Below are 20655 nucleotides of genomic sequence, written 5' to 3'. Positions count from 1 at the left end.
CCTCCGTAGAGCTCTGTTAAAAGTTGTCCCCAGTGTCTCCCATGTGTCCCAGACCTGGATCTTTCTCTCTCTGTTTTTGGCTTTCGTCCCTCAGTTAGTCCACTCTTCTCACCAACACGCACACACACACACACACACACACACACACACACACACACACACACACACACACACACACACACACACACTCTCAAATCACTTGTGGTCTGCAGATCCTCCTGGGAGAAATGTCCCGTAAAATCCTAAAATTGGCCAAGGGTTATATTTTGGAGGACCCCACTGATTATGTAATGCTTTGTGAGGCTGTTTTCCGGCAAATTACACTCTCTAAAGAGGAAGCATGCTTGTTCCCAAGACACAAAGAGATTTCATGGGGTCTTTGCCTCAGCATCCTCTCCTAAATTGGGATGCGGCTGGACTAGAACCCTCCCTTTGCAGCACCAGTACAAACACACACAAACACATCCTGTTCAGCATTCACTGGGTCCTTTGGTTTATTCTTGGTCCCCCTTGCCTTCTAGCGTCGAACACCCTCCGTTTCCATAATAGACAGGACAGCCATGAATGCACAGACACAGAGAGTGCATTGTGCTGAAGTGAGAGAATGACTGACTGCTGCGCCACCCACATTAGTACAACCCTGAAGAATCCCCTCGTACGACCTGTTCGTGACCCCCGGTTTGTTGGGATTACATATATGTCTCCAAATAAAAATGCTTGCTTCGAGGGTATCCCAATCTAATGGTTATTTTCATTAACTGTCAATCTAATGCTTTGTTTTAATTATTTATTTAATCTATGAAATGTCCATACATAATCTAAATCACCAAGTATGTGTACACATGCAATAAACTCGACTCTGGTTGTTTATATTGCTCTCAATGAACTTGCACAGAAATACATAACAGCTGGATAGCAAAGCTTGACAAATAAAGGTAAAATAGACAGGACTAAAACTGTTCACAAGTATGTGAAAATAGGTGTATATATAAATATGCATAAAAAAACCCTATTACCTACAGAATGATACAAAATAAAATGTCTATATAAAAGTCAATTGTTAAATACAAATAGTGCAATGAAATAGATAGATTTGAGAAGCTGTGAATTGCAAGTATTAAGCATTTTAGCTTGATAGAAGACTTTAATGATCAATTGATTATAAAAAGTAGTTGCATTTTTAGTAGTAATTAGTTAATTGACTTTCACTAATACAAGTAATCCTCACATTGAAAATCGAGTAGAAGCATTCAGCATTGTGGTACTTTTAATTGATTATCAGTGTGTAACCTTTTCCATCAAACATTTAATGATGATTTGGAGATATGTCTGATCAATTTTACCTTAACATGTTGAACTGGCTTTAATCTATATTTTCTATTTCTGTCAAAAAATCCCTTGAAAAGGACCTGCAGATGTATGGAAACCCTTGTTTCTCCCTCTGCATTCCATGATCTATTGTAGTAAATGCTTCTCCTTCATGTTAAATTGGGGGGTGGCTCTGAACAGAATCCATTGAGTCGTTCCTCCAGCCAGTGGGATTTCACTATCGGAGAAGCTATTGTGTTGGAATGTGCTCACCTGGCTTACAGCTGGCTAAAGATGATGAAACTAGAGAAGCAAGAGGATGCCAGGAAATGAGTGGAGTGGAGCTTTTTCTCTTTACCTGCTCCTCTCCTCCTTATTCCCATGGCTATAAGCAGCTTGTTTGAAGTGGTTTTAGGTTTGCCTCGCCATCGTTGCCTTTTTGTTCTCCCACTAAACCTCTCTTTGGTCTTCCCCCGCTGTCTGTCACTCTGTCCCTCTTTAGAAAATGCTGGACGAGTGCCAAGACAGAAGGAGCTGTCAAGTCCTTGTCAACAGCCGCGTGTTCGGGACGGACCAGTGTCCTGACAGCAGTAAATACCTCATTGTCTGGTACAAATGCAGACCTAGTAAGTCCCTCACCGCCTCGTATCTTGACAGTGACACACATTTCTGTCTCTCTCTATGTGCTGGGACAGGTTTTTTTTCTTCTCTTTTCTCACACACCTCCACATTGAATCAGAAACACATCGGGGGTGGGGGCATTTAATTTGCACCTTTTAGACTAAATTAATTACATTATTAACAGTCAAAGGAAGATCAGTATTAGAGCTATAGGAGAAGTGTTGCTTTAAAGTGTCCTTTCAAACAATGACCATGATGTAAATGGCTGATTGTATATGGACTTTAGGTGCATCCATATTTTTAACTGAACTTTGAAATGTACAAAAAACAGTGTTCAGATTTTATCAGGTGCTGCTGTACCCCCCCCTGTGTACAGCAGCAATGCAAGACATGAAAACTGGACAGAGCAGCATAAGAAAGCCGCGATAATAGTCAGGTCTGATTAGTCTGCCTTTAAATTAATTTCATACCAAAATATATATATTTGTCATGTGCATGTTTTTCCTCATTTGAATATTGCACTTCACTATATTACGGTAATTGAAGAATAACGTTGGCTTTATTCTAGATTTTTCTTATTCTCAACAAATCCCACTGAAAGACCTAAACCAACACTACACAGATGTAGAGGTTTAAAACGTTTAAAAAAAAAAGTAATTTCCCGAAATAGCTGGGTACTGTAGTTTTTGGCAAATGTCACTCAAACTTGAGTAAAAAGTGTTTTTGTGAGGGACTATTTTCAGCCGTGAATCAATACACGTTTGGTGGGCGAGTGAGTTAAAAAGTTTGTCCTCATGAAGGAACATGTCACCGTGTGCAACAATGTGTCTCACTGATGTGTTTTTATGGGACGACAATGGAGGAATAATTGTTTAATTGTTAATTGAATATTGTTTACCTCACAATTGACCGATTTCTCCAATCATTTGCTTCACTATAAATTCTTCACCGAATTAAGCGTCACACTATCTATGTGAGTCTTTCCTTCCGCTGCCATCTTCGCCGCTTCATTTAAAAGAAGAAAAAAAAAACCCCTCTTTGCATGCCTCTCCCTTTATCCCTCTCCCTGTGAGCCAGGAAGCTAAGAGTATCACTCCAGAGGGGAGCCACAACAGTGCAGTAATCCCACCCAGATTCGGGTCTCCATTCATGGCTCAGTGCTGTGCTGAGCCGAGCCGCGCTGAGCTGTGCAGCAGTTCACACTAGAGTGACCAGAAGTGGGCATTAATCCACTGATCCCCCTGCCCTCCCCACTTTTTCCTTTTCCACTGGACCCCGGGGCCAATCAACAGATCTTTGTTCACTGTCACTTAACCAATGACTTCTCAGGGGAAGAGAGAAAGGCTGCATGGGGTGTTAGTGAGGTGCAACGGACAGGTATCACTGCCTCTGAAAGGAGAGGTGGATGGAGGACAGAGGAAGTGAAGGAGAAAGGGAGGGATAGAGAGCAAACAAGAGTGAATCCGTCACCAAGAGTCCTGCCCCCCTTTTTTCTCTGCTCTCTTGCTCTCTCTTCTTTCTGCATTCCTGTTCCACTCCCCACATGGCCGTAGAAGCGGCTGCTGTTGTGTTTTTATTTGCTGGCCAGTAGAGCTGCTGTGTCTGTCACAGGTCACTGTGGCTGGATGTGTGTGAGGAATGCCTCTGCATGGCTCTACATGTCCACTGAGCGACTCTACCTCTGTCTCTGCCTGTTTACACTGAATGAGGCCTTTTGTCAGTCGTCTGCTTCCAGTGCTTATTAAAAATGAACGGATAACGTAATGTCTCGTCGGCAAGACATGACGTTAACTGAATGATTCGGCGGCAGCTCAAATATTTTGTTTATTATAGTGGTTTTTTTTGCAGATCTATGAGCTTCGACTCAAACTCTATATAAATCAATCAGGAGAGAGAAGTCGGATAAAGAAAAGTCTTTGGTGCTTGGACTCTCGAGGGGTGTCTGCCCTGAGCAGCAGCAAGATAAATCCCCTTGTGGAGTCCAGACACTGGTGGTGGTGGTTGATGACGAGGCTGATAGAATGATGAGTTGATGAAGCTGATTAATCTGCGACGATTGGGCGGAGATGGGGAGGTGGAGGGGGTGCGTAACAGCAGCATGAACGTACACGATTATCTAACGATGTAATTGTGTCGCTGTGCTATTGGATAAAGGAGACCAGCTGATCTAAACAGATCATCATTGGCAGCCCTGAACAATGACAGCAAGGAAATAATGAGTGGGCATGCGTGAGGAGTGAATGGCAGATGTATGAGAAATAAACTACAGGATTAGTTACATTTGTTTAAATTGTAAACGTAACCTTTGGGAAGAAACTGGTCTTTTGGTTTTTTCATTATTTGTAACACACATGTATACTCTTTCCTTCTATCACCAGACGAGTATGAGAGTAAGGTGGTCTGTGAGGAGGAGAGGATGAGGCTGAGCTGCAAACGGGGTATGCAGATCGCCGTTTACTCCGCCATGTTTGGCCGAACTCAACAGGGCACCCTGGAGTGTCCCCCGCACCACAGGAGGGCCCCGTCAGTAGGTGAGGCACCTTCTCACGCTCACATCGAGGGTAGCAAGAGAGGAGATTTATGCAGGAGGAGCAAGGAGCTAACTGACACAATTAATGTGAGTTTGCAAACACGTGACCAGTTAAGTCAGAGAGCAAAAGACGTGATAAGAAATATGGTCAACATATCTGACACTTTAAAATGGTGTTTGATTATGATGTAAACTGGGATGATTTTAAATTAGATTTCACAAAAATAACACACAAATATCTCAAAGCACTTGGTTGAAATACAATTGAGCGGCTAGGTTAGCATTATCGATATCCCACTGATTCTAACTGTGAACCACATATTTCTGCTTGCCTGTATTAGTAAAACTAAGTCAAACCATGGCGTTTAAAACTGTTCATGTTCACATACGTACATGATTGCTTTTGTTTTCAGGCTGTCGGCTAAATGGCCGTGTGTGACACATTCTCTGCCAGCTATTGGATATCGATCTAGTCTTCATAGAATGATCTTTAATGTCTGCATTACCACCGTGCGCGAACGAAAAAATGTACTCTTCCATTGTTTACAGAACGCAATCATTTTGTGGCTGGGTACTTTACGAAGGAAGGAGCAAGCCTCCTGGAGCTCTTCAGAAAAGAAGACACTTTCTCTCCGTCATGACAGCTAACTGTTAGCGTACTGACAGGTTCTTTCAGAAAGAGCTGCAAGCCTCGCAGCAACACCTTTGACAACAGCACATTGATTGACAGACAAATGTTGAATCCAGACCTGTGGTGCATTGTTGAGTAAATCACTAGTTTGACAGCAGTAATAGTTAGTAGTTCGCTAGTTGGCTAGCTATAAGCAAACTTACTAACTACTAAGCAGGAGATCAAGCCAACTTAGTAACTACTAGCTAGAAAGGACTCAGTATGGTCTTAACAAACAAACGTAATAATGGATTTACGAGGAGCCAGTAGGACCCAATCCTGGTTTCTGGTGCAGCAAGACATTCCTATCAGGTCCCAGGCTGCTGTTTTGATCATACGATCATCAGTACTGTTGACATTATTAGCATTTGCTTCATTCATAGCATCAGTCCTGGGGTCAGTATGAGGTCAGGAGAGGAATTAGATTTCTTACATGAAGACACAAGCTGGGGATGCAAATCGAGTCTATTTGCCTTTGCATCATGGCAAAATGAGTCTCCTTGTCCTGCTAACGTTCTCATACATATTCATGATTTCGGAGAGAGGAGCTTCAGGTCACTCTCGGCTTTGATTTGTTTCTTTTTGCCAAGATTTGTCTGAGCAAATCATACCGGGAGTCATTATGCATCCATCCGACGGAAAGCGTTTTTTATTGATGAGTTTTACACGTCAGGACTCGAGCACCTCACAGCCTCAAAGACAATTACAAACGCTGCCAGGCTCATAACTGATCCCTCCATTAATTTTCTTTGACTTGGGTGATATTGCTTAGAGTTGCTGTTGTGGTTTGGTAAAAAATGTTAATTCCCCTGACAGCTTCAGCTGCCTCAGAGGCTCTCAAAGAAACACTGGCCTGCCGCACCCATCCTCAATGTCAGCCGTTTACGCAGTTCCACTGCGATCGCTCAAATAATCGTACTTTTAGATACAGATCACTATTTAACATGTATTCATCTTGTTATTAAGAGAGCATGCTGGGACATATAAAATCTCCACTCAAGCTCGGGTAGATGCAGACAAACATGCACACACACACACACACACACACACATTGCCAGGGGAATTGGGGTGGAATGTAGATCAGGTGTCTCTGTCATCTAAAGCGCAGAGTTTGGCCCGTAGAAAAGGGACAGTATTGAGTTCCCTCCAAGTATGTGTGTGTGCGTGTGTGTGTGTGTGTATGCACATGTGTGAGTGCATGGGATATCCAGATGTACCCTCACCCTTGTTTGGGGGAATGTTAATGACTCTAAGCTTGGATCCATGACAAGTATTAGTATAACCATAGCTACTGTGGTGGTCCTGGCCTCTTTACTGGGCAGCTCATTTATTCCGCCTTAACTAGCTCTGCCTTTGTTTCGTTAATGTATAGAGGGAAATGTACACTGATGTCTGTGCTTGTAAATAAGTAGCCAGAGCAGGTGGGAGTTTACTGTGTGCTAAAAACAGCTTGTATAAAGTTGTGTGGGAAGGCAAAATGTCATTTGTCGTGATTCCCAATTCAATAATGCACCACAGACATGCCCTGAAGAGAGTGTGTGTGTGTGTGTCACAAAGGTGACGGGACGGGGTCGAAAGGCTGACACAGGCGTCAGTCACCGGGTAATCAGAGACATATATAAAGAATGGCATTGTGTGCGTCTCTGTGTGTGTTATTGTATACTATATGAGCATTGAGGTCTGCTTTGAAGCAACCTCCGCCACTCCTTCGCATGCAGGTGGACCAGGAATGTCGAGGTAGGTGAGACGAGGCCGGCCTGAGATCTGGTTTCAGACTCGGGATTAAATACAGTAGCGCGGGTTCTCCCAGCATTGATGGAAAATTGACTCTACTGTTACAGTTGTACAAAAGCCGGATTAGAGCAGAGGAGAAGTTGTGTTTCACCATCAGATCTTGTTAACCATGTGCGTGTCTACATGGGCCGCACACTTGGACGTACACAAACGCCTTGTTCCTAGTCACACATTATACAGCATGTTTTTTCCACATCTCTATCACATACACAGGCATATACACACATACTCCAACCACCCACAAACACCTCCTCAGGCTGTTCCAGACAGTCTAGAGGTGCCGTGGTGGGATTTCCCGTGAACTCCGTCTTTGATGTGGCTCCCATGTCACCAGGAGCAGGAAGTGAGAGTGTCTCGAGTGACAGCTCAGACACAAGCAGTTCATTATTTGAAATTGCTTTTATCCCCTCTATTTGCCATCCCATTCGAGGTGCTGTGGCGCCTCACACGTGTGTTTGTGGCTGTGCATGTCTGAATAATCTTGGGCTTGGCAGTCGCATTATGCGCAAGTTTGTTTTGAATCAAATTTGATTTGATGTGTCTCTTTAATTAAATGTGAGTTTGAATGTGCCAACACGGTGGGTTATAGTAATCTCCTAAACCACACCGTGTTGGCAGCCTCACTGCTGCCTGTGTTGTGAGGTCATCAGCTGAACTCACACAGCTGGCTGCACCTGCCCAGGTGAACTATGCATAGATTCAGTCAGATAGACATTACAGTGTGCAGCAGCAGGAAATTGTTGCAGCAGCACGGAAGGAGGTTTCAATCCTCAGACTGAGGCTGCAATTCAACACCAGCCACCTGTCACGTAGAGGTAGATCTTTCTTTGTGGCTTGCTGGCGACATTGTCTGAAAGCAAACCTCTTCTGGATGTGCTTTTTTGGTCAACAAACCTTATTTATCTTGTGAATTCTGCTGTATATTTACCACCATAGAGATCCGGTGCTCTATGGTGGACAGCGGCTACCTGGTTGCTTGTTGAATCCAAAGCCCTGGAAAAAAATATGATTGACAAGTGGATACGCGGGCCTGTGTGCACAGAAGCAAGACCTCTTTGATCTCGTCTCTTCCTTGGTTTTAGGGTGGGGTGGGAGTGGTGGAGTTGGACAGGTCTTGGCGGGGATGGAGAATCCTCAAAGCAAAGGGGCCTGCTTCAGCCCTCCTCTCTCATCTGCCCCATTACCATCACACACACCTCTTGACATCTAAATAGCCCCCCCATGCTTGGCATGCAGGGTCTCAGACTGCTTCTTTGACTTTTGAAGGCCATTGCGCTTTCACTTTTGAGTATATGCTCCAGACAAGGCCCACAGCAAGATGTTTGAAACTGTGAGCACGGACTGACCGGTGTCTCGTATGATCACAGTCGCTTTTAAAAGCCGAGCACGCACAGCTGCGGGTCAAATTTAAACGCTTCGCTTTTAGAACTCTGTTCCAGTTGTTAGGGTGCAAGCTGCTTCTCAGTAACTCTATCTGCATTTCTGTCTGACTTTGATGCATACGGAGCAGATATGAAGCAGGATGTTGGTGTTGTTTTGGAATAGATTAGATAAAATACAGTTCTGTGTGCTCAAACCTGTCCTATAGTCCAGCTATCGCAGTATAGTTGACTGATTTCGGTCATTGAATTCTTGGGTGGTGACTGTTTTTCTTCCTTAACTTCTCTATAATAACAACCCTGACGTTTATATTCCGGCTACCAAGAACTTCGGTCTGCATATTTTCTGCAGGATAACAGGTTCATGCCAGGTTTAGGGCAAAGGGTCCCCACTGACTGGAATTCAGACGTGGCGTTTGAATATATGAAGTAACATGTTCTCAGTGATAACACACATGCTTGATGTTGACTTTTTTAGTGCCAAGTGCCTCTCACTCGAGAATAAACCGGCTATCAACTTACAAACACAGCTGAAGAGAACTCTCTGCATGTGTTTGAGCAAGTGTTCAAGGGTGTTTGTGTGTGTTCTCCTGGACACTTTTAGACTGGAAGTACACTGTGATACTTAAATTCAGTATGTTACAGTATAATTAAATCCTGCTGAAGTGAAACAGCAAATGTGTTTGTGTGTGGGAGAGCGGTCTCAAAGTTATTAATGGCATTCATAGAAAGCACTCTTCGTGTGCATGTCACTTCAACCTAAATATCACAGCATCTGAAAGTCACTTTTATGTCACACAAAGCCTTTTAATCCCACAACAATGACGTAAGCCTCCCGAGCAAATGATACGTATCTCAGGTGAGTCAGGGTAGAAGAGGAAAGGAGTGCTATTTGTCAGCCCATCGTCTTGGAAATTCCAGGGAAGGTGTGTGTGTGTGTGTGGGTGGAAAACCTGGAGGATTGTTATGGAGCTTCGCTGTGAGGATGTTCTGGAAACATTTTTTTTAGCAAATGCTGCACCCACAGCACACCCCACACTAGTGTCAATATCAGGGCTCTGTGTCAAGTGAAACTCAGAGGCAGCCATCACAACACACAAGAGCCCGGACTGGATGAGATTATTGTCGCACCTTGGCTTTGTGAAATCATGCTATCTGCATGTTATGAACATTCTTTGGAAGTCGGGAAACTGGACGCAATCCAAGGCTGATGCTGGTTTTAAGGCGAGCAAGCAGGAAGTCAGATGCATAATGGATGAGTGATGTGACAAACTGAGCTGCTGGTACATGGCGGCATAGCAACCCACACCTTAAAAGCAGGCAGGATGACGCTAGCAGAGGTTTCTCACTCTAGAAGGGCTCTGCTTTAGCAGGTAACAGTAACTTCAACAGTGTGATCAGTCCGGAGTGAGAATAAGTGTGTGTGTGTTTGTGTGTGTGTTTGTCTGTCCAGGAAACTTCTCCCTTTCCCTGAGTCACTGCTCCCCTTGACGGTGGACCTTCTCCTCTAAACCATAGGCCTCTCCTTGTTAGGTGTATAGCGGCTACAGGATGGGTGCACAGTCTTGGTGGTGGTTGAGGGTAAAGGTTAGAGGTATCAGGGGTTATATTCATGCTCCTGTGTGTGTGTGTGTGTGTGTGTGTGTGTGTGTGTGTGTGTATGTGTGTGTGAGAGAGAACGAGAGAGTGAGAGAGAGGACTGTTGCATGCTTGTCTGTCTGTATTAAAGCTGCTAATGAGAGTCAGAGGAGGTCAGACCCTGAGGAATGCTCTTTTAAACTACATTACAATGTGTGTGTGTGTGCTACATTACAGTGTGTGTGTGTGTGTGTGTGTGTGTGTGTGTATACATGGAGAGCCAGTGGACAAAGAATAAATGTGTGTGTGTCTCCATCCTCTGGTCTCAAGAAGTCTTATTCTGTCACTGAATCCCCTCTATACCTCTCCCCACCCCCCTCTTCCATGGGCCCCCTGCTCAACTAATCACCCAGTCAAAGAATCAAAGCTGCAGCTAATGGGTGCCTGTCTGTCAGTGGCCTCCCTCGTCAGAGAGGAGGGTTTTCAGCGTGGCACACCAGCCCAAACGAGCCCTCTGGGAAGAAAAAGAGAGAGAGGGAGAGCAAATGCACATCAGACAGCACATCAGCCAGACCAATAGGTCGTTGTGCTGCAGCATCTGCACGTAGACGTTGATACAGATACAGACAGAAGTGACAAAGTTAAAGGTAGGAAGATAGGAAGGATTAATCAAACTGTTTTCACCTAAACTATCTGACATTATTTTGTCATGAAATAATGTGCTCGTGGGTATGTGTTTATGGATGTGTAAATTTTGATATGTGTTTATTTGAAATGGGCAGTTGTATCTCAATTAATTTTTCAACCAAAAATGCCAACTATTTGCTGGTTTCAACTCGTCAAATGTGAGTGTTTGATAGTTGTTATTGTCATGTTTGATCAATATATGACGATAGGATCAGTGAACTAAGTATCTTTGGGTTTTGGGACTGTTGTGGGACACAATTAGTTGTGGCGACTTATCACATGAATTGTTCACCATTTTCTGAAATTGTAATAAATAAAATGATTATTCAGTTAATTGAGAAAATGATAATCGTTAGTTGCAACCCTGATATCGGTCTACACCTTTTAGAATATAAGGCTTTTAGACACCGACAGTTCACCAGTTTTTACGGTTCGGATGCTCAGCTGAGGGTGATGATGAGTCGATGCACAGTCGATGCTGCTGCTTCTGTCCTTCTGATGCGGCTCAGCATGTGATGCAAAGCAGTGCTCAAGTGCTCAAGTGCTGACCAATAATTGTTTTTCTTGCTGTCAGCCCATGGATATCTTTTGGCATTGTCATCGTCATTTTATCTACTTTGTTCTTGATGAAAATGTACTTCGTCTTCATTCGATCACACCGGAATGAACACCCCCTCCTTCCAATTATACTGTTATCAACCACATTGCAGTATTATATCATTTTGCATTATCGTGAAAACTGATGCGGGCACGTTTCAGACATGTTTCTACTGCACTAAACAAGCAAGAAGAGAGGTGTGTCTGTATGGGGAGAGGTGCACCAAAGTAACAGCTGCATTTAGTTCTTTGGAGACACTCCTTTGAGACGAGCAGTGTGGCATAAAGAAAAAGTCTATTTCTCAGAAATGTCATCAGTTGGGATTTTTGTCATCAGTCCCTTTCAATGAATCCAGTTGTGTTTTAAGTGACAGCGGGAACTGTCAAATCTTTGAGGTGTCCGACCAGTTATCCAGTTACATTAACTGGTTCCCACAGGCTCCCCCACCTCACTACATCCTGGTTGGGAATTCCAGTGTGTCGGCTCCAGCTGGGGAGTGTCCGGTTGCCCCTTCGGACCGCGTCCAAGTGGCCAGACGTTGATTCAGGTTCACATCCTTAAGAAGCTTTCTACACGCAGTCTTTGATGTGGGATCGCTACAAACAATCATTACCAGGAAATGAAGCGTTGCCCTTGATTATGATTGTTGTAATCCAATAGGACGGGACTGCACAGTTGGACCATTCAATGAATTCCCACTGTTGACACTGTGCATGAGCACTGGATTGCTCTCTTTCACTTCCTGACTGGGACATTTGCCCTTTGACCTGTGCCATAATTCATTGTGGCCTGTTGACGTGTGAGCCAAGCCTTAACCAGCTTGTTCTCTCTACCTGTCTGATCTCTGTCTCTCTTTGGGGCCCACACTGCAAGGGCCCAGTGTCCACTTTCAAAGGCTCATCTCCTTCTGTTGTTTTTAGGGGTTAGATGGGCCGTGGGGAACCTGTGGAAGTCATCCATGTAGAACCACGGCCCATCCACATTCCCACAAGACTCAGCTGGAGGTCCTTTAGGACTTAATTAGCGTTCCTCACACCTTGGGGTGTCACAGAAGTTCACAATAGGTAGAACATAAAATACTGATTCCACGAGAGTAAGTTAGGCTCATTGTTCAAGTTTGGTTAACAGAAATTACAATATTTAAACAGCAAGTTTGCAGCCACAGGTTGGGTGTCTTTAGAAACACTCAATTACATTGAAGCAGTGAGTTTTGACTATGGGATGTTTTATCTCCAGCCCCCTTTTGCCAATGTAGTTGAAGTTGAAGTGTATTTGTCCTAGCAACACGGACCATGTCTATGTCTTGCTGATATCAAAACAGAGCTGAAATGATAAGTCAGTTAATCGATCAGTCCATCACCAGAAATGTCATCGACAACATTTTTGTTAATTGCTTAATCATTAAAATCTTTACATGTCTGTAGGTTGGACACTCACTATTTTCTAAACCAAACAATTAATTGATTGATCAAGAGAGTAATGTGCAGATGAACTGCTCATGAACATTGTTCATTTGTTAAAACATAAACACAGTAAACACCTGGCTTTATATAAGCTCTAAAAAGTTCAATCTGAAGTTTGCAAGCCTAGCGGGTCAGCATATCATCTCCTGTAGTCATGTTATTAACATGAGAGAGGAAGGAAGTGAGAGCGGGAAAAAGAGCCTCATCAGTCCGTCCACACTCCCCCAGAGGATGAGAGCTGCAGAACAGAGGGTCTGGAGGGTGCTTAGCGATGATGTATGAGAGTTACAACCATTACTTTATGTCTGGTCTCCGTACACACACACATCCTGGATCAGGTATCCTTTAGACAGTGTGAGGCCCCAGTAAGGTTTATGTATGTGGGGCTGATGAGGCTCCACCAGGAGGCTTTCATGGGAAGGAGTGTGTGAGATGTCCCCTTGCTCTCTCTCTTGTGTGTGTGTGTGTGTGTGTGTGTGTGTGTGTGTGTGTGTGTGTGTGTGTGTGTGTGTGTGTGTGTGTGTGTGTGTGTGTGTGTGTCTGTCCTTTTGTGCCTAAAGTGCCACTTGTCCATCAAACACTACACTAGTAGAAGTAGCATTGGCCTTAGAGACTCATATGCAATATGAACTTTCAGTAATGTAAAGTTATGTAGACTCTGTTTCTGAAAAAGTATTGCAATTGGACGAGAGTTTCAGTAAAATAAACATTTCATTAGCAGGTTATCTCTCTGCCTTGTGGATAGATAGACTCTAAAGCATAACCTTTAGGCTAACTGATGATGAGCACTGTTTTTTTCAAACTGGCTAATAAAATATATGTCATACTTGTATGAAAATAGGAAAAGAATCTTTATTTTACAGTTCCTGTAATTTCTTAATATTTTCCAAGGAAAACTGTAATTTGGTACCAACGATAGGAAACATAAAACACAGTGCATGTAGTGACTCGTTAATTTGAGGTTTTAAGAAAGAATAATAGTAGTTACATCGTAGGGTAGACTTTATAAGCAGCTGGAAACTTCGTTATTTCTTGCCTGAACTTTACAACTGAGAAAGACATAATCACAGAAGGCTTTGATAGAAGAAGGTTTCGCTATCAATTACAGTACCTGGCCACCATCTCCATTTCAGAGGTACAACTGACATTTTTTAACATTATTGATTAATTTCCAGATTATTTAATTGACTAATTAATTAAAATAAATCACACCATACGGCAATATCCCTGAGTCTAAGTTGACTTATCCATAATGCTTGTTTTGTCTGACAAACATTTTACTATTATAAACTAAGAAAACCAACAAATATTTAAATTTTAGGAGCTGAAACCAGTGGATATTTTTGTTGATTGACTAATTGATGAATCAACTAATCAATTTCGAAGTGAGTTCCTTTAATATTCCCGTGGACGCTAAAAGTGGGGAAGAATATAGAAGCAATGACGACAACTCCGCTTATAATTTATAATTAGGTCAACTGTATTATTTCATCAGTCCGGATGTCTGATAATAATTCAATACTTCCTCCTCTCCATCCTTCTGTCAGACTGCCAGTCGTCTGTGGCTCTGCAGGTTCTGACCGCCCGCTGTCAGGGAAAGAAAAGCTGTCTGGTTCGAGCCTCCACCAGAATCTTTGGAGATCCGTGTTACTCCGGCACCAGGAAGTACCTCAGTGTCATCTACACCTGTGGTGAGTCCCCATGCGCCTTTACTGAGGGCTTAATATTCCCACCACTAGGGGGTGATGTCCACTCACTGATCTGCTTGTCTACGTTTTAGCTCTCTGTTTCAGAACTACCAGCTCTAAAACAGGCTTGGTTATACTGAGAAGAACTTTATCTATTTTCAAGGTACGATGAAAACGCTGTTGGGTGTCTAGTGTTATCTTATATGGATCTCTCCAACAGTGGACAATAAAGGTTCCACGTATTGTCTTACCCACAGTGAGAATCTTGTCTTGGCTACTTTCATTAATCATTTGAAGAACTTTTCTATTTACTCAGAAATTAAATTTCAGGATTTCATTAAGGGACTGTCATTTTCACTTTGTAGACAATTGATGGTTTCTGAAGAAATGCAGGGTTTGCATTCTTCTGAAGTGAAAAAGTTAGGCGGAGATCACACATGAAGTTCGAAGCTTCTTAATGTATTTTCCATGTTCAAGTCACACCTCCAAAATGAGGTTAAGAAAAACAACTTTGGCGCTGTATCTTCTATTTTGACTTAACGTCTGGAGAATGATGGTCTTCCTTTTTATCTGTTCCCCACCCATGGGCTAATCCTGACCTATCAAGGCTGTAATACATTAACCCCATGCTTGGAGACACACTGACACACACACACACACACACACACACACACACACACATGCTATCCAGACTCCTCCAGCACCAGGAATTGATCAATCAACACCATGGCCTGGAGCCTGTCATACCCAGCAAAGTCACTGGCACATAGACCCAGATCCAGACCAGGATCGCTGTTACGATTTGCATTTCAATGTGATTTTTGAGTTCTGAATTTTAAGCTTGGATTCATAGAAAGATGTGGCTGTCTCCGCTGGGCTTGAAAATCACTATTACTATGTCCCTCGTAGGACTGTAAATTAACCAAATCCTGTGGGCGTGTTGCATTTTCCGCCTGTTCCTCCACAGCCCTTAATGCTTGAATTTGCACATGAGCTGAATTATAATTCTTAAATTGTGATCACACTTTATGGGTTGTTTATTGTCTGGTTTTGGAGATCCACCAATTTGAGTCCTTTGTCTCAAAACTTTGTGTGTTTGTCAGAATACAAACACACAAAGTCCTCCCTCCTTTATCTCAGCAACAACTCATCAGCGCAGACAAGAACACACAGACCAATCAGCTGTGTTTATGGAGTCGCTTGGCTCTGACTGACCTCCCTTATCTGTCACCGATAACACAACGTACTCTCCTAACAGCTCTCGTGCTGAGTCGGGTCCGTAAATGTGCGAGGTATAGATCTTGAATGGTGTAAATGTTCAACAACGTGCCGCCTATGAAGAGGTTAGAGCTGGTGGTTGCTGCGCTGCGGTGGGAGTGGAGAGGGTTGAACATGAGTAAATCAGTCTAGCCGCTGTAGACATGAAGTCACTGGTTGCTCCAGGCTCCAGCAAAGTGGTAATTTTGGGGGATCCTCTTTCATTGGTGGTCGAGTGTGTGTAGGATTGACCCCATTTGTGTCGGAGTCGGGGACGGAGGAGGTCTGTCTGCACATGATTGGTTGCATTTGTGTGTGTGTGTGTGTTGGTCTTTGCAATATTTTTTTCCGACTGATAAAAGTGGTACTTACACAAAGTGATTGATAGCCCAAGATTTATGGACTTATTCATCTTTTAGAGGTATTTTAGAGTACGCTTTTCTTTAGTTTTGCTCTAAAATCCATGAAGTGAGTGTGTTTGTGTGAGTTTCTGCACGACTAAATGAACCACGCTGCCTGTTAAGGAGGTGTTAACCCACTTAAAATCATAACTGTCCCTGTCTAAGTGCTATTTTAGGGGCTTTTGCAGCTTACCAAGAAGAAAAAAATGTAGGAAACAGCGTTTAGGTGTACCGCGCACACACACACGCATGCAGGCGTGAGTACACGTTTGATTCACATTATGGACTTGCTATCGGCCTCGGCTTGCCTGTGATTTATAAAGCCATCAACCCTCTGAGCTCCAGCTTCTTCCTCACACAGCCCCAGGGGTAGACTTGCTCCTGAGCAATAACACAGAAGCAAATGGCCCGGAACCTGCCATCAGTCTCCCGGCAGATCACACACACTCCGCACAGCCGCCACTGTCAGGCTTCATTTCCATGCACTCCCCCTGGAGGAAGTCCCTATAGTTTATTTGTAGAAATAAAGTACCTCAGCCAGGAGTCCGATCACAGCTCTAAACATTTGACAGCTCTGTATTTTAACAAGAGGAAGTTTAGAACAAGTTTTCAGCAATGAGTTCTGTCTTGCAAATCATCTGTAGCGTAAACTTGGAAATATTTACCCTCTCAGTGCAACTGTTTGGAAATGATGAATGAGCTTGCTCGGGGCACTTTCTTCAAAAGCGAGGTTCCAATATGGCCCCTTTGAAGTTTATTTTCTTGTAATGTTGTGTTGGTTACTTTGTCAAGGTTTGACCTACGCTATCTGAAGCTGCAGGAATGTATCCATCTACGTGTTTGATGAAAAAAGTCCAGTTCTGGCTGATGTTGTATGAGTATTCTAAGTGTGTCTTTCGTCATGTGTAGGAAGCGTCCTATTTATACAGCTTGCTCAACCAGACCTCTGAGGCCTGTCCTGCAGCTCCCACAGCATCATCCTCCCTCTGCGTTGTGAGTGAGGAAGAGATACAGCCTGAGGGCTCTCTGCATGTGTGTGTGCCTTTGTACCATAAAGCATTGCGATAACTTTAAACGTAATTTTACAAAATGTGATTTATGGACGTCCATGTTGATCGAATCATATCCAGAAGAATCCATCTCTCCTTCCTGTGTCAGTCCCAGACACAGGCCTCCCGATGCAGAGCACAGTCCTCTTCCTCCCCTGAGAGGTATTAAGGCTTCAGACTTTATATCAAGGTCTCTCTCCTAAACTTTCCCGAGCGCAAGAGTGTTCACCGTGGTGTGACGGATCATCCTGAACAAGCCACACTGCCTCCTTTGAACCATGCAGAGAAGACTTTCAGGGGGATAAAAGCCTAATGAACAGGTCTAATTTCAAAGGAGGAAATGGATTAATTGCGCCACTTAACTGGTTAACATGGGGTCTGTTTGAAGAAGGGGGGGCTCGGTATTTCCAACCCTGGTGATGAAACCTCAAAATGGAAATAGAATCTCTTAAAATCCCTATGAAAGTATAATGAGTCCATTAATATCCTATGTCTGTTTTCAAATATAGAACTACTACCACTGGACAAAAAAAGATTATTGATGCTTTTTATATGATTTTATGGCCATCGTGGAAGTTAAGGCATGTTTGGAATCTTTGTACGCCTTTAATATTAAACTCATTTAAAACCTACCCATTGTATAGAAGTAATAATAGACTCACAGGTCAGTCGAGGAGAGTTAAAGAGATGGAAGGAAACATACACTCCTTCAAGCAAACAGCGACAGTGCTTCTATTTCTGGGTCTGTTTTGTTTGTTTGGTATGTTTCAATTTCTTTAAAAAAAGCCATATTTAATTTCTTACAATGTAGTTGTATCTATAAAACAAACATAAGTATTATAATACTATGATATTAATGGCGGTTGTCAAAAGTTAATACATGAAATTTACTAAAATAACACAGACAATGGATTTTTGTCCAAGCTGTTCTTCAAATTAGATTTCCCTGTTACGTTTTCACCAATTGTTTAATTTTGTCATCGTCTATTCCTTTAGCAATTAGGATCCTGGAGGAGCTTTTAGAGACTAAACCGCAGGGATCGACAGAGGTGTGGTCACTAAACTGTGCTACTGCTATTTATAATGGACGCAATCCGAGCAGTGGAAGCTCTGGCAGCCCATACATGCCGCTCTGAGGGGCGCTGATTTAGACGTAACAGGGGAAAATAGAGGACGATGAAGATGTAATTCAGAAACTTGAGGGTTTGGATTATCCCAATTGGTTCTGCAGACTTACACACAGATGCATACACACAAATATACATGCACAAAGATACTTGAGGTATACGTGCGACCGCTGCAAGCCACACACTCCTCCGACTCCCCCGCACACATTTATGTCATTTCAGCAGAGGAGACTGTGGGGAAGATGTTTATTTTGGCCCAGTTGTGTGGAGCTGCAGTCCAGGCAGGCAGGCAGGCAGTAGCTGCTGCAGCTGGGCCCATTCTTTCTCCCTTATAGTTCCTCCTACAGAAGGACCAGAAGCTAAAATACACATTTAGATCCAAATATTAAGCTACTGCAATGTCATACATAGTTATAGATGTATGATGTTCAACTGGAAGTATCCTGAAACGGAGGACTTACTGACAAGTGAATCTAAACGTCATAAGAAAATGAGAACGTGATGGTTTTTTTTTTCATTTTACATATTAATTTTAGGGGTAAATATTAAAGAGAGTGGGAAAATGTGTCATATATAAATATGATAAATAATCCATGTATAAAAAGAAACTTTCCCAAGTTTAATGGATTTTATTTGGGCCCAAGATTACTTTACTACCTTAGAACTAGAAATGAATGTTGTCTATGTTGTTCACTTTACTCAAATCAGAAGAATTCCAGTTACAAATGAATGTGTTAATAAAGAACAAAAAACATTTACCATATTTTGGCCCTTGACTCCATTGAGTGTGATTTCAATAAAAACTAAACAAGACACTTTTACTTTTGGTTTATAAAGGAAGACTGGCATTTAATTTTCCCTCTAACATTTACTGGGTATTCCATATGGACTCATTTCCATTTTTCTTTGGAAGCTTCATTTTAGGCTCGTCAGTGCTGCTCAATTTGATTATGTATGCCTGATTATCAACTTGTGATTTCATTGTTAACTTGATTGAAGATGCTTTCAGAAAACAATATTTAAAAAAATCCAGTAGTATGTATGTATGTTGGGGGATGTTGTAGCTCATTTTAGTCAATCACTTAAGTATTTTTGTGCCGTCTTAATGCCAAACATTACAATTATTTTGAAGCTGTACCTTGAATTCTTCGAGTATCATTTCACCTGAGTGCACGGCCACATTGGGTGTGGTGTACTACAGGCTGGCAAATCCAATTGTACAAAGTAGAGTATCAACCACAGGAAAAAACGGCCAAACTTAACCCTCAAATACTTTGGTGATAACGTCAGAGGATTCCTGCTCTGATTGCATCATTATCCAGCATATGACCCATCCCACCCATTGGGTGATTTAACATTGTAATATAAACCAAGAACCAGGAAACGGTGTTTGCTCTTTGACCCAAGTGTGATCCGTGGTGTGTCTGATTTTAGTGAGTGAAGAGGAAAGCAGAAAGGAATGAAGTGGCCCCTCTGAATGCTCCCCAGCCTCGTAACACAAACCTGACTCTGCAGAAACCCTGGAATAACAGCCGCAGCTGGCACTCTCAGGAACACTGCTGCGAGAAAACACTCTCACGTGACCTCAGCTGACCTGCGTGTGTTGCATTAAGGTAATGGTTGGTTCAGCCAATGCCCTTAAAAGGCATTGAGTTTGATTGGTACGGTATAACATCGTCTCTAAAACTCTCTAAAGTAACTGGCTGAAGCTGGAAGCCACCCAGGGTGTGGTCTCCAGAGCAGGCCGTGAACAAGGAGGGAGTTTTTTTTTTTGGCGGGAACATGCCGTTGCCGTGGTGATTTGCTGACGCAAGGGGTCTGCGGGACTGTGCTTTGCCAACAGGTTCAAGTCAGCTGATGTCTGGCCCTGCACAGCGTCTCGTCGACTGGTGTCATCTGGTATATCTGCGACATGTAGCACAGCGAACAAGCAAATAACAACAACGTGCTAAATTCCACCTTAATTCTGGTAGTTCTCCCTCCTTCAAACAGACTTGGCTGAATGCAGTGTGGTCACACAAAATCTAGTTTAATACCCAGCCGATGTGGTCACTGGCCCTGAGGGAAAGTCTGTAAGAAGTTTAATCTGATTAAAATGCATCTTGAACCAAATGGACAAGGTGTTAAATTCCCTTTTAAGTCCTCACGGCTTCGCTGACTTTTCCTTTTTTTTTTTTTTTTTTTTCACTCACATGTTTGACACGTAGACTTTTTGGTTTCTGTTGGCTTACTCTGTCCCCTTTAGTGTTCCCAATGTATTTGTCCATGTCCCCCTCACAACCTGCAGCCTTTCATCTCATCTGTCTTCCTTGTTTTTCTTCTGTCTCCATGCCGTCCACCATTTCCGACCCTGCCGACAGCGATAGCCTCGAGGTTAGAGCTGGAAGTTGACTGGTTCATGTCCCTGACTCTGTGAGGAAATATGAGTCTGGCCATTGGGAGGGATTGAGTTATGCAGATACTATTGTCATAGTGCCTTTGAGCAATCCACTGAACTGCCAAAAG

The 20655-nt window shown here is 43.0% G+C and overlaps 1 protein-coding gene across 1 annotated transcript in view; it reads left to right on the top strand.

Annotated features, from left to right (window-relative positions):
- eva1aa (eva-1 homolog A, regulator of programmed cell death a) overlaps positions 1 to 20655 on the top strand; it is a gene marked incomplete at its 5' end in the record, with an annotated part of 66592 nt that overhangs the window by 19133 nt on the left and 26804 nt on the right. Inside the window, 3 exons of the mRNA XM_079180000.1 lie at positions 1811 to 1934; positions 4308 to 4460; positions 14176 to 14319. Of these exons, the coding sequence (XP_079036126.1) occupies positions 1811 to 1934; positions 4308 to 4460; positions 14176 to 14319 (421 nt within the window). The remainder of the gene's footprint in view (positions 1 to 1810; positions 1935 to 4307; positions 4461 to 14175; positions 14320 to 20655) is intronic.

This window comes from Pholis gunnellus, assembly GCF_910591455.1.
Source record: "Pholis gunnellus genome assembly, chromosome: 19".
NCBI lineage: Eukaryota > Metazoa > Chordata > Actinopteri > Perciformes > Pholidae > Pholis > Pholis gunnellus.
This window is presented reverse-complemented; position numbering and strand designations above follow the sequence as displayed.